The 15,285-nt window shown below is 39.9% G+C and overlaps 1 protein-coding gene across 4 annotated transcripts in view; it reads left to right on the forward strand.

Annotated features, from left to right (window-relative positions):
* The first annotated feature begins 3,534 nt into the window (after positions 1-3,534).
* Positions 3,535-15,285, forward strand: part of LOC139715868 (uncharacterized) — a 37,062-nt gene continuing 25,311 nt past the window's right edge. The window contains exons 1-4 of one of the 4 annotated variants that reach the window (XM_071627402.1): positions 3,535-3,711; positions 7,557-8,341; positions 9,047-9,082; positions 13,155-13,296. In XM_071627402.1, coding sequence (XP_071483503.1) covers positions 13,233-13,296 — 64 coding nt within the window. In that variant the 5' untranslated portion in view covers positions 3,535-3,711; positions 7,557-8,341; positions 9,047-9,082; positions 13,155-13,232. Of the gene's footprint in view, positions 3,712-7,556; positions 8,342-9,046; positions 9,083-10,873; positions 11,158-11,204; positions 13,297-15,285 lie in introns of those variants that run through there. The other 3 variants (XM_071627403.1, XM_071627401.1, XM_071627404.1) reach the window with 3 other exon arrangements.

Here is a 15,285-nt window from a genome sequence, read left to right on the forward strand (position 1 = left end):
TGAATAGGACAATCATATTTTAGCTCTATCTGTCTGTATAGGTAGGTCCCTAATGGAATTCAAAATGTTTTCATAATGTTTTCAAGATAGTGAAAGAAGTGTTGTTCTTCGCAATCACGTATACATACATGCATATCAGGTGACGATGTCATCTGAATTCAGAATGATTTACATTGACCTGTGCGTAATCCCCACTATATAGCTCTTTTCCTTGATAATCATGAGAAAAAACATTGATAAATCAAGTCTGTCTGTGTAATAATTACATAATACATAGCCCTGTCCTGAATTCAGATGGCCTGTATTGTGTGATATACTATGTGCTACCTCCTACGAACTATGTTAATGCGCGAACGCATTTGATGTAAAGCGGTGCGCACAGTACGTGACTGGCTCGTTGCCTTGGCAATAAATGGATCACAGACATGTAGAAGTCGGGAATATCTGTCTCACTTCTCCGTCCTTATTGTACCCGTTCTTACGATGTTTGGGTCTGAGAGAACATTACCAAAGGAACATGTAACCACCAAACATAACACCTATGCATGAGGTGTTGGTTATTGTTCGAAATGACGGCTAGTCTGAGAGTTGTTGATTGATAGATATAGGCTTATAGCTGTTGTTTGAAGCTGCAAGCCTGTGACTTTGATCGAAAGAAGACTGACTTTTTCTAATGACTCCCTCTGATCAGAATTTGATATAGGCCTACTAAGTTACAAGCTGTGATTTTGACTTAGGCTCCCCCCACCTCGGTTCTCGTGACTACCACGTATTTACTATTAAGGTGTTGTAATATGTATAATACGTTTCGATTATCTTTGTACAAATATTATTGTATAGTAATAATCATTGTAATGGCCCGTTTACAGCGAGCAGGTAACGGCAACGGTCCTGGGTTTTTTTATGATGGTGTGCACCAAAAGTAATCTTGTCTGGTTCTGTTTAAAAAAGAAAGTAATTCAGTACAAATCACAGAAAATGTTATTCTTATATCAAAATTAAGGACAACAAAATCACCAGTTGAAGATTGTTTCCCACTTTATACCCCTTTCCCGCTGCCACTCTCGGTGAAACGCCATTGGATTCCCCGGTGAATTCACCGGGGAACCTCGGGTGAAATTTTCAGCGCCGTCTTTTCACACCTACGACAATGCCCTCGGTGAATTTGGTTTGCAACTTTCCCCTAGACGTGTTTTCTGCTCGCACCGCGGCCGATCCCAGCAGAAGTGTGTGATAATGGCGCGATATTTCGCGCGCTAATTTTGAACGTACGTGGTATACTGTATTATATTCCACATACTAAGAATGTTGCAATAGGATTTGTCCAGAGCTGATCACGTAATGAAGCGTAGTTCTGCCCATCACATCACCTGAGAAGAAAAGTTCGTTACACTCTATGTTGATAGTCCCTTTTGTTTCGCTGATCTCCACACAGTCCACCCAGTCCTAACGCAAAATGAGTACGCTCGAAATAAAAGTGCGTTGCACTGTGGACTATCATGTGACCTAGGTCACTTGATAGTACACAGTGCAACGCACTTTCACTTCGGTGCCGCGCGGTGCGCGCAGCAAATTGATTGTTTTGTCATCTACGCGCACACGTAGCCTAAGCCCTAAGGATACCTAAAGACAGCTACAACGGTTTCAGATGTGGAATAAAATGGGAATTTAGGAATCTAGATGTGGAATATAAAGCAAATAATCAACTTTTAGTTTCAGGCAATGAGACAAACTATCACTAACTCTTCCTCGACGATCTGAATGTTTGTTTGTTTGTTTGTTTGTTTGTTTATTTTCCATCTGAGAAGATGGCTGGATAGCCCATATTCAGCTACGTTAAGCTGGTCTTCCATGGGGTCCAGTTGGATGTGAGGTGGGACCACTTCACCGGGTTAAACACCCTGCTCTTTGCGATGAATGAATGAAGCGGGTTCTTTTACGTGCATGAGTTGTTGCTCTCTCATACATGGGACCAGTGGCGTATCTAGGGGGGGGGGGGGGCAAGGGGGGCACGTGCCCCGGGCGCCACTCCTTGGGGGCGCAAAAACGAAAAAAAAAAAAACGAAGAAGAAGAAAAAAAACGAAGAAGAAGGAAAAAATAAAAAAAAAAGAAAAGAAGAAGGAGAAGAAGAGAAACTCGCCCGGAAGGGGGGGGGGGGCAGAAAACCAAATCAAAGAAGATAAAAACAAAACATGATGGTGACGCGGACAAAATGACAATTTTCTTTGTGTTCACACAAGAATTCCATGTTCTGTAAACTGAAATACATAAATTTTCGGCTCGCTCGCTGCGCTCGCTCGCCAAATTTTATATAAAAAAAGAAGGTAAGAACAAAACGTGATGATGACGCGGACAAAATGACAATGTCTATTGTGTTCACACCCGTCATTTTATATTTAGCAGGCAAAATGTTTCACGGAGCAGCGGCTGCAATTTCTTTCGTTCTGAAGCGATCGCCAATTGGTTTAAAAGAAGGCGCCAACAGTTTCGAACATACGGGGGGCGCAAAAAAAACCCCAAATCAAACAAGATAAGAACAAAACGTAATGATGACGCGCAAATTTCGACTCACTTGCTCGTACTAATTTAGAGTATTTTTTTCCAGTCCTCAGTTTGTTGGTATAAATCGTTATCTATAAGGCCGTCACTATGTTTTTTTTAGAATTGTAAGATGTAATAAGCAAAAAATGACAAGGGTTCCATGTTTTTTAAGCTGAAATACGAAAATTTTCGGCTCGCTCGCTGCGCTCGCTCGCCAAAATTTATCCAAAAAAAACGAAGAAGAGATAAGAGCAAAACGTGATGATAACGCGGAAATATACAAATTTCGGCTCACTCGCGCGTACTGATTTAGAGTATTTTTTAAAATCCTCAGCTTGTTGGTATAAATCGTTATCTATAAGGCCGTCATTATATCTTGATTAGAATTGAAATATTTATTAAGCAAAAAATGACAAGAGTTCCATGTTTTTTAAGCTGAAATACGAAAATTTTCGGCTCGTTCGCTGCGCTCGCTTGCCAAAATTTATCCACAAAAAAAAAGAGAGATAAGAACAAAACGTGTTGATAACGCGGAAATATACAAATTTCGGCTCACTCGCGCGTACTAATTTAGAGTATTTTTTAAAATCCTCAGATTATTGGTATAAATCGTTATCTATAAGGCCGTCACTATATCTTGATTAGAATTGTAAGATTTAGTAAGCAAAAAATAATTTTCGGCTCGCTCGCCAAAATTTATCAAAACTCATTACATTTAAGTCACCCTCAAATAGACCCCTTTTAAGTGCTTGAAAAAGCATATCATGTGGACTTTGTTTAAAGTTCCTATACCGGGATGGGGATGGGGTTGAACACTTTTTCAGAAATTAGGGGCGCAATTTTCTCGCTTGCTCCGGGCGCCGTTTTCCCTAGATACGCCACTGCATGGGACCTCCATTTTATGTCCTATCTGGGGGACAGATTGTTTTGCCTCTTGCTAGAGGGGACGGTATGCTTACACACAACATTGCTCAGTCCAGACTCGGGTTCGAACGTTCGCGTGACCGTGAGGCAGACGCGCTACCTACTGAGCCAACCCACCGCCCTGTACGCTATCTTTCCTCAGCTGCGCTTCGGATAGCTACATCCAGATCGCCTCGGAAGTGATAGTTTGTCCCATCACCTTCACCAACGTTATTTGTTTACTATACTACAGTGCGTAGTGGTTGGTACGTACTCATAATTCTCTACCTCTATCGATCGTAATTCGCATATTCGGAGGGCCTTCATTTTATTTCTCAAAGTGTTGAAATTCGCGATATTTGCAGTTCATTATTGTGTACAAAAAAAAAAAGAATTGAATTTGCTATCACTGTACACCCAGCACTTGACGAGCACAAGGTACGATAATACGCCAGAGGCGGACTGTGCCAGACTGGAAGAGGAAGAAGAAGAAGACACGGCAACTCGAGTACACTCTAATCAGCTCAGTTTATACGGCATTACGGCATGCGTACAATTAAACAATACAACAGGATGCAATACCACAATGCCGTCGCGGCTGTGAACGTCACACGAACGGCGGATTAATTTAGGCGCTAGCTAGTGAAAAACATAATTTGCATATTTCGCCCGGTGTTTCAAGAGACGACCTTTCACGCTGGGCGTTCCTCGGTGAACCACCGGTGGTTTCCCGTTGAACTATCGGTGTTTACCCAGGACGCTTCTAGGGTAAAAAATGCCTAGAATTTAATCGGTGTCTCCTAGGTTTCAACCGAGTTTCCTTACACACTGCGGGGTTACCCGGGTGCCCCCGGGTGCCCCCGGGTGCCCCCGTGCCCCTGGGGAAGATTTCCTTCAGCGGGAAAGGGGTATAATACCCCTTCCCGCTGAAGGAAATCTTCCCCGAGGAGTCTCGAGTTGTGCCGAGCTGCGCGAGCTTGAACTCGCGAGAACTCGCGAGAACTCGCGTGAAATTTGTCAATTTTGATGAGCTGCGCATGAGTGATCTACAAGGCAACATCGAGTTTACTACGATAGCTGTACGAGTGATCCGAGCGTGATACGTGTCATACCGATCTCGGTGTGAGTTGCGATGACCTGTGTGCGACTTAAACCGAGCTTTCATCGAGTTATAAAGAGCTAGTACGAGCCCGTTACGAGCCCGTTATGAGTTCACGCAATCCCTACTGTTCGGTTTGGCCTCCAGTGAGGTCTTTCCTCCCATTTTCTTCTATTGGGACAGACCCCATTTCATAAAAAGTTTATACGATAGTAAGTCTTGCTGGAATGACAATCGTCATGGAAACGAGACGAATCCAGCTTCCTGGTTGGCTGTTGATATTGGAAGTTGCCATTCCAGTAAGAGTTGCTATATCCGAACATCTTTTAATGAAATGGGGCTCTGGTCCTTTGGGTCTAATTGTTCAGAGGCTTGGTCTTCTGACTGCCTCTGTAGCTCTAGTCTCTTCTATTTCTACTGTCTCTTCGTGCTCTTCTACCTCTTCTTCTACCATTGCTTGATTGACCTCCATTTCCTTCTCCGGGTTTTTCTTGGATTTCTTGAGCGGGGGCATGTTTTTTGTCCTAATTTTACGTAGTTCACGAAATGTAATGGCATTGGCCTATTTGTGCACGTGCACATGCGTGTATGTTGAATGAATGTCTCTTGTCAGTGCAATTCACTCTCAATAGGCGTTTTCACATCAGCCCGATAGAAATCAAAACTCGAGAAATTTTTCGCGATTGCGAGTTAGCGCGCTATTTCATTTCTTATTCACATCAGCCCGAAGAGAATCAGCCCGAATTTTTGTCGAGCTAATTCGACAGCTGAGTATGTGCAAACAACATTAGTAATGTGTGCCCTCTCAAAAATTCCTCGTGATTTGTGTGCAGTTTGCCTCGATCGATCGGGTTACACACGCTAGGCATAATGGGATGAATCGCGCTAATTTCCCGAGTCGTTTTCACATTATCAAATAGCGCGCTCCTATCTCGCTATTTCAGAAATTTCCCGAGTTGGACTCGAGAAATTTTCTCGATCAGAGCGATACAATTAGCGCGTTAATTTGTGTTCACATTATCAAATAGCGCGCTATTTCGCTATCGGGAAAATTTCCCAAGTCAGAAAATAGCGCGCTATTTCGAAACATCGGGCTGATGTAAAAACGCCTATCAAGCTAATACAATACTCGTTGTAAGTCGCAGAGCTCGATCTAAACTCGCGCTTAGTTCGAAGGCAACTCCCCCTTCCACATACTGGTAGTAGGGTCGTAGTGCTCGTATCGCACTCTGCAAAACTCGAGCAGAACTCGCGTATGATATACTTGAAGGTGGCGAGTTACGAAGAGTTCATCGCGAGCTTCGTCCGAGTATTGAGAGTTTGTTACGAGTAGTACGAGTATATTTCGAGTAGTACGAGTATATTTCGAGTTTAAAAAAGTTCAGCACGAGTTACTTCGAGTTAGTAAAACATGCTCAAAAAATTTTGAACCACTCGCGAGTTCACAGGGAGTTTTGCAGATTCACTACGAGTTACATGAAGAGCTTTACACTAGTTATCGTGAGTTCCCCTTTGAGGCAACTCGCCACAACTCGCCAAAGCTCGGCACTGTAACTCGGCGAAGTGGGAACCCTGCTTTAGAGAACCAGACATGGTAACCGGACCGTTGCCGCGATATACCGTGCTCCGTGTAACGGGACTTAGATTAGTTATGTTGGTTTCTTCGCTTTTGTTAACACAGAGTTATTAACACAATTCAATCAAATCAATCGATCAAGATTATGGGTATTTCAACTTGTAGTTCCTGGAACAGTTCATGCGCATAGGTAGGCCCTACTCTAAATATTTGAATTTCTGTAATCCGACCTCATACTTGATAGAAGTGAATAATTGCCGCATGAATTTGGGAGAGACCTTAATTTGTCATGTGACTTCATTTTTTCCTCCCTACATAACTTTAAGAACTTGAGGGTAAATAAAGTTCATGTTGTCACCGTCTTTAAGTTTTAGGGGGCATTCCAGGTAAATTTCATACTTTCACATCATGTAGTACACAAATCGACAGCTCCATATATAGATTCGTGGAATTTATTGTGGTCCTTGAGCAGAGAAACCAATAAACTAAAAAATTTAAACAAATTACACTGAACAGTGTTGATGACATCAGAGCCTCACATATTTCAGAATTGTAGCAATGTAATTCCATTGCACTTGCTCAACAAGTTCACCTGTGAAGAATTTATGCATGTCTGCTTCCTTGAGCCCCAACTCATGCATTCTTATGCTGAGGCTGCCCATGTCATCATCCTTGCTCATTGCAATTTATATACTTGAAAACATTCTCATTCCTCACCCCAATCACTATAAATTCTGAAACTCTGTACTCAGTTTAACTAATTTACAGTTGTTCAACTGTAAAAATTTGAAAATCATCCGGAGGTCCCTTTTAAAAAGGAAATCCATTCCAAATATAAGTTAGTCTGATAAAAAAATAGTAAAATCATACGAGTTAACGGTAAAAATTTGACTGAAATCGGATGAAAAATAGCGAAGCTATGACAATTTTTAAGTTTTGCTAATTTGTGCAAAACAGTTCTTGTATATACAGTGGATATGAATATGCAAATGAGTGAGCTAACCATGTCATACCCTCACAATTTTCCATTGATCGTGTACAAAAAAGGACGACAATTCAATGTTCCTGTCATTGAAGTCTGAAACATGACGTTATTCCTGGTTGAATAACTTCAGAATAGTGATCAGTTAGATATACGAGGATTTGAGCCTCGGGCATAATTGCGTTTGAATGAACAACTGGATATTTCACAATCTTATGTACAAACTATATTGTAAGTTGTGAGAAAATGACATGATCACTTTGCCATAATGCATTTATATATTCCTATTGGCTGTTCAAGAACTGTTTCTCCCCAAAATAGCGAAACTTCAAAATGTCATAACTAACTTATTTTTCAATCCGATTTAGATCAAATTTATATAATTGAACTTGTAAAATTTCACTCTTTCTTATCAGACTAACTTATATTTGGACTGGATTTTCCCTTTAACTAGCCAATGCCCAGTGACCGGGGTATCTCACTCAGTGGCGATCACGATGACAGTCCAACATCATTCCTGACATCTGATGCCTCAGTCTAGTCCCAGTCTGGTCCTTTAGATGAGCAAGAAAAGGAACAAACGCCGGGATCTTCACATCCCGAAAGCACAGGAGGATGCCCTATAGCTGGTCGGGTTAGAACGAGCGAGTGCCCCTGGGATTCCAAGCCGTCTTTTTACCGGAAGAAGACAGAGAAGGATCGCTAGCTGTGGCAGGAAACAATCTGATTAACTGGGGTACACTGGTGGATACGTGAAATACTTCTACCTGATTTCAACATTTTTAGTGAAAGCCTTTAAAGATATAATTTTTGAAGAAACCTAATTCATACATTCATACATTCAGCCAAATATTGAAGGTTATATATTACCCGAAAATGTTATTTTCGAATTATTAGTTATGTTATTTGACGTCAAATGTGATATGTGATCTATATTTTGTACTTTTTTTGGTTTATGCATGCTGTATTTATTTTCAAAGATGTGTGAATTGTATCATTGATAAACATTAACAAATAATTTAAATTCTGCATGGGTTTTTCTGCTTTAAATTGAACCACACACGACTTAATTCGAGATTCTCTGGGACATCTTCAGCAGTCTGGACAAGAGGAAGTCTGGTGTCGATGGCCTTCTGACAACTGAGAGGAAAGATGGATCAAGGAACCATTTTGTTCCTGCAATATAATCTACAATAAATAAACACACCCGATTTTGCTGGCAGGGGACACGATAATCAGGTAACAAAATAAATGGAATTACATCTTTTCCACTTACGGACGCAATTGCTGAATAATGTTAACAACCGTGTAGAAAATAAGAATAGGCCTAAGAAGAAAATAATGCACTGCAGTTACTCCCGTCCTCTATATAGGAAACTTTGCAAATTTGGAAAGGCAGAGGTATAGTTACTGCCTTTTTCTATAAAGTGGAAAATGTACTTATGTCTTTGATTCATATTTAAGAGCATTGCTTAAACTTGACTTGGTGCAAAGAAAAAAGGTGAAATCAAAACACACATACACACAAAAAAGGGTCAATTTCTGATATATTTTTTTCTGATGGGGGGGGGGTTGCAGCCCTCTTAAACGAGAAAATGGCCTGTTGTGAGATAGGCCTACTATTTTACGCTACATCCTGTGATGTTTCTAATCTGCATTTCCGCTGAAGTCTGAAAAACGAAAATCCCCGTAGTTTACATTCACTGCATGAACTTGCATTGGCACTGTCTCTGATAGTCTTAACACGCGTATTTTAACGCCAACATTCTGAGGAATGAAATGGTAAATCCGGCACCTAAAATGTTTTCAATTTTCTAACCTTTCGCTAATGTTAAATCTAACACTAAAATGCTTGATTTACCATTTCATTCTTTTAAGAGTGTACACTCTATAGAGAAAAAATTGTATATCTAACAATTTTAGTGTTACATTTTACGTTTTTAGTTGTCCGAAGGCTCGTTAATCAGAAAAAGACATACGGTAAGTAATTCCGAGGGTTCATTATTATCGTTTTCTGTGTGTATGTGTGTGTGTGTGTGTGTGTCAGTGCGTTTTCGTTTTGCTTTGTTTTGCTTTTTCATTGTCGGATAAACAAACCTTGGGAATAACGAACCTTATTTCATTTTCGAAAAAAAACCCCTGCGGAATAACGAACTTCAGGAATAACTCCTCAAAATTTTCGCATCAACGAACCTTTTTTCGTACGAACGATTCGTTCGTACGAATGTCACTTCGTACGAATTCTGGAGTTCATACTTCCGCCTTACGAAGAGAGGGTTTCTTACGAAGTTCAAAAAAAGGAGAAATCTTAGATAAGACCATCGACCAGGCTACGAACTTACGAACGGCCTACGAAAGGTCTACGAACGATCTACGACCACTGGTTTCGTATACGGCCTTCTTGCCTAAAATTTGTCTAAAGTTTGTCTAAATATCGTTCGTACGGCGTTCGTGGCAGTTTTTAATGGTTTGTGACCGAGCCATTACCTTATTCTTCAAACACAAACTAAAACAGTTTGATTACTAGGTGGATACACGTAAAGACTCGGTCACAAATGCCTTTACGAACTGCTAATAACGCTGTAAGAAGAATTTTGTAACCGTGTCATATTCTTAAGAAGGCCGCACGAAACCAGCGTTCATAGACCTTTCTTAAACCGTTCGTAAAAAGCTGGTAAGGAATACGTACACATTTTGTGCAATTGTTGAGTATTAGGGAGTATGAAGCCAAACCCGAAACGTTCTAATCTTCGTTCTGTTCATGAGGAAGCATCTAATGTCAAAGAAATACGGGACTATCAACAGTCATAGTGTGGACAATACACGGCAGCGTTTGTTTGCAACCGGACAAAATATACAAAAATTCGAGAGATCTTCTTACGAATGATTTGAGAATGCCGTGAACTGCACATACGACTATTTTGCGACAACAAAAGTCGTAAGATGACCGTAATGAGAACTCAAGGCATTCTTGCAAAAAATGTACTAACCCTATCGTAGTAAAAGATAGAGTTACAAATTGTGCACAAATTGTGTACGTACGAACTCTATCTTAGTAATTTAACTCTTTTGCTAGCCGAACATCACTTCGTTTCTCCCGAAGTTCTTAAGTTGTTCATGCGAATTAAACGGCGTTGACTCTCAGATCATACTCCAGTAGTTCGCAAATGTTTATTCTTGCTTATCAATCTTCCTTGTCGTTTATGATGACTTGGGGTGTGGCAGCTGATCGTTGCCCTCCGTTTAAAATTACGTGATCTAGCATTGTATTATTGTGTCCCTATACGCTATAATTCAGTGGTTCTACAACCTTTCGAATATTATACCTTGTTTTATATGCACTGATCGCTGAGTAACGTAATGTCATTTTTTCCAAACATCATGAAATGTAACAAACATATTTGAACAGACACGACAGATAGGTTGTCAGCTCTTGGCTCTGAGTAGTCTGGCTGACGATAGATTAAGCCCTGTTACAGTGGTATAATGGTATAAGAACTCCAAAGAAAGGCGGCGTTGCACAAATGTATACCGTGAAATAAATTGTTCATTATTGACGAAGCTCGGTGCTTTCCGGCTCGTCAAAATGAAATAAAAATCAAACGGTACAAGGATTAACACTTCAAGGAATTATGTAAACAATATTGCTGCTAGAAATATTATTCTACTAGTTCACATTGTGGCAGACGTAAACATAAGCATGGGATTTAAATGGATGAGTAGCACCTGAAAAGGGGGGGGGGGGGTGTACGGATCGAGCTATTGAGTCCTTCAGTTCACTCTCGTGACGTCCACATGATTGCGGTGTCCCCGGGTCTTACGCGCGGATGAACGACGGGCAGACGCGTCACCCTGTAGGACGAGGACGGCGAGCAGTCCGATAGCGGGACTCCGAAGTCCGACCGGCGGCGAACGATGCCGAATAATGACGAGTGTTTGACGAGTTGCGTATTGCTGAGTGCAGATCAGGGGTTGATGCCTGCAGGATGTCGCGTTATATAGCGAGACGGACTGAAACTTTGTTGTGAGCCCAGCTCATCCAGTTCATGAATGGGGTGAGTCGAGCTGGGGGGAGTTCTGCTGGCCTGTGTGCTGCCAAAAGTAGCGCTGGAATTCTTCTCCTGTCCTGTGTTGCCAGAAGTCACGCTGCCTGCAAATCTGTGGTTTTGCCCGCCATGCTAAAACCACCTTGCAAATTATAGGGCGTGCCTCAGCCTCAGTGCCTTCCCAATTCCCTATAGCTACACACACATAGGAGCCTGGGTTGCAGCTCCTCAGCTTTTCATCCTTCTGCAAGGGGCTCTTGGTATCTTCTGGCTACTCTCACACACTCTCTCTCATAACTGGGCACTCTCATACTCACTTGCATACACAAACACAAAAGGTTTTGCATCCTACCCAGTTAAACCCACCTGTGTTAACTATGCTAAAATCCTGGGCTATGTGTTGTTGTATTGATAGACAGACTGGTGACTTATCCCGTTCCTTATAATAGTCCCTAGCTAATGTGTTCAAAATAAAACTAAGATGTGAGCATGCATGATCCTAATGCAAATGAGATGAGAAGGGGAGGGGGGTTAAAACTGGTCACTTTGTGACATAGGTGGAAGCTTGTGGTCTATTAGTTCATTCTTTGATACTGATTTTAGTATTGGAAAATTTTTAGTCGGCCAAGATATACATATCCATTCTTTGTAATAACTACACACCTATGAATTTTTTGACCTACAGTATTACAAGCTAGCTTCTATGTAGACCCCATATCATATTTCTGTTACTTCCTTGCAACACCATTATATCGCGATAATCATGACTATTAACATTGGTGTTCAATAATTATGTTCTATTTTTCACTGCAATCAAAAGACATAGTTGTATACATTTTGTATCCTCACTTGTTGTATTGCTGTCAATAATGAATTTTGTCATTTCTTTGAGAAAAATGGCAATAAGAAAATAAATTGAACTGAATTGATCTGGATTGATCTAGTGCAGATATAGATATAGACAGCAAAACTGCCTTGAAATGATAGATATCAGACTATGGCGTAATTATACACATAGGAGATTTGTAGCATTTCCACTTGTTTTAGCTCACCTTGAATTCTAAAACTTTATAGCTATAGCCGTATTTGGCTAATGCCATAGCCGTCATGGCTTTTTGTTTGCTGGCAAAGTTCACGATTAGTTAGCTGTGAGTGCCGAAACAATGAAAATTTTCTCCAACTCTACCCATCTTTCGTTCGCTGCTAGCGGACACAGTTAAGTTACAAAATGAATGAAACAACAGATTTTCCACATAGGAAACTAATGCACAGAAAGGACGGCGGAATCTTAATACGCTATACTAGTACTTAATTTGACATTATATTGCAGTCCTTAACCAAGAAAATCTTCAAATTTAGAAAGGCAGATGTAATTACTCCTTTTGCAAAATTGGAAAATGCATGACGTAATGTCTCTATTCATTTTTTCCTAAGTGACCAATACATGCCAAAGAGCATCGCTCAAACCTTGAATATGTGCAAAGAAAAATAAAATTGAAATAAAAAAAAAGAAAGGTCAATTTCGGGGAAAGGGGTTCAGCGGGATATAGAAAGAGGAGGACACAACTCTGTGAACGAGAACACTTGTTGTAAAATGTTATTTTTAAATACGTCTGTCATGTTTCTTGTGTGCATTTCCGCGGGAGTCTGAAAAACGGAAATCCCTGTGATCTGTTTATATTCACTGAAAATGCAATGACGAGACGGTCTCTTCGGTAATGATCTAGCCACGCGTATATTGACACCAATGCTAAATACCCAGGTACGAGCTTCTCACTGGTATAGATATCTTAAATCAACTGGAGTCTACCCATTTCCAGGCATGATGTCACATTTAGGGATTCCCCGTACTGTTTCCCGGCGACGAGAAGCGAGAGTTGAGGCATCATATCGTTGCGGGGGTAATAGAAATTTTTACTGCTTGTTCGCCATTTCTGCACTTTTGTTTAGAAGCCGCTGAGTGTTTAGTGCGCAGCTTATATTTGCTTGTTTCAATTTGATTACAGCTGTCATTAGCTTGAAGTTGCCTCCTAACACCGCATAATTCATCCAGACAAGCTGTCCCCAACAAATATACCGTGATTATGGACATAACGAAGGAGATAATATGTTTGGTGGTCTGCTGTCTTCTTCTTGGGATGAATCCAGGTGAGTGAAATAATCTATATCCCTGCGCGGTTTCTTCTAGGTCTTCAGAAATGAGAACCCTCGCTCTTTGCGACGACATTACCGTACTATACCAGCCTACCATTTATATCTATATTGTGAGAACACGATGGGCTTAGAGCTGTGCCCGTGTTATAGACCCTGCTGTTCTCTCGCTATCGTCATCTGTTGTAGGCCTATACGAATGCGGACTCATTATTTCGGGACGCATTGTTGCTATCATTTCCCTGATGGATCTCAACTCCGTACCACCGCTTGGGCATCTTGCTCATATATACAGGGTCATATAAGTCATTTCATAATATTTCATGCTATTTTCATATCAACATTATAAAGAACTTTTTTACAAAGTAAACCAGTGGTAACAGTGCCCATTTGCTCATGCAGGTTAAAATGCATGCATATAAAACATTGAAAATGAAATGATCCATTATGTATATGTATGAATGTATGTATATATATATATATATATATATATATATATATATACATATATATGGAATTTAAAGTGCTCATTTGAGAGCGTCGGGTAATTTACCAGGAACAAAAAGAAAAAATAATCAAGATATCCAGTCAGAGGTGTAGCAACTTATGAAGGATTTTAGAAGTATTATATGCAATATTGTAACTTGATTCTTTTATCTACGGAGTGGCAATCATGGCTGTTAGCAAAAGGAACTTATGTGTACAGCAATCAACATCTGTCTATAATAGGCCTACATATAAACCAATTGATTGTGGCCAATTTAGGTCATTTATACGACAAAATAAGATATAAAAACATAATCACCCAGTGGCGTTTACAAAGGCAGCCAGGCAGCCTTGAAAGTATCTTGTGCTTGTATTAGGATGCCTACGCATGAAAATACACTTCGCACCTGTACTTACATTTTGCATCCTTCGGTTTGGGATTTGGGTTGTTTTTCAGTTTTATTTGTTTGTTTTGCTTTGTTTCTGTTTTGTGCTTTGTTTTTTTTTGTTTTTTTTTTTTACATTTCGATGTTTGAACAGCTCCCCCAGGCTGAACAACAAGAATCAATGTATGGCAGCATGAAGACAGAGTACATACTCCACTGTAATCTATCATTGTTAATTGTCATTAGTTTTTTAAAAGTCAAATGTACCTCATTGCGTGAGATATCTTAACACACACACACACACACACACACACACACACACATATATATATATATATATAAAACATGTTCCTTCTATAATAATCGTGACTTTGTTACTCCTCAGTATTTTACGGTGTGAGTGTTATATCTAATATCTTTTTATATTGTACGAAATTACGAGTACTTCTTTTTTTTTGTTTTCTTTTGTTTTGTTTACTTTTCTTTTTTTTTCTTTTCTTTTCGATTTGGACCAAAGAACAATGATAGATTTCCCAGAGTTCAAAAAACATATTCTTACTTTCTATAACCATCAAGTCAAACCCATTCTAAAGGTTTTTCTGAATTTCTACAACTTATAGTAATAGTAATATAGTCATGATGATAATATCAATGAACTAGGACAAAATTGATATCTTAGTAAACACTGCTGTATCATCTGCATAAGATGACAATTTCCTGAGAAACTTCAGTTTTAAGTTAAAGGTATCAAGAAACAAAAAAGAAGAAGTACAGAGCCAGTTGAAAATGTACCCTTGGGGCCCCCAATTTCACAAAACATATACACTGCAAAAAGTCCGGTGTTAAATAGTGAACACCGAGCTGGTGTTAAATTTTCGGTGCTCATTTATGGTGTTAAATTAACACCTCCGGGTGTCATTTCCAAATTTTAAATTGTTTTTTGAAGAGTTTCTTAGTAACTGCACTTCTTGTTGATTTTTAATTTAAACAAGACGATCAAGAATTTTACATTAAAATACTAGATTTTAGAAAAAATGTGAAAATAAATTTACACCAAAGTAACACCAGCTGGTGTGGTCTCTTATTGAAGCTGGACGGGTGTTAAACCATTGAT

The sequence above is a fragment of the Diadema antillarum genome, unplaced genomic scaffold (assembly GCF_040938485.1).
Source record: "Diadema antillarum isolate AM-2024a unplaced genomic scaffold, OU_Dant_1.0 scf00000057, whole genome shotgun sequence".
Classification (NCBI taxonomy): Eukaryota; Metazoa; Echinodermata; class Echinoidea; order Diadematoida; family Diadematidae; genus Diadema; species Diadema antillarum.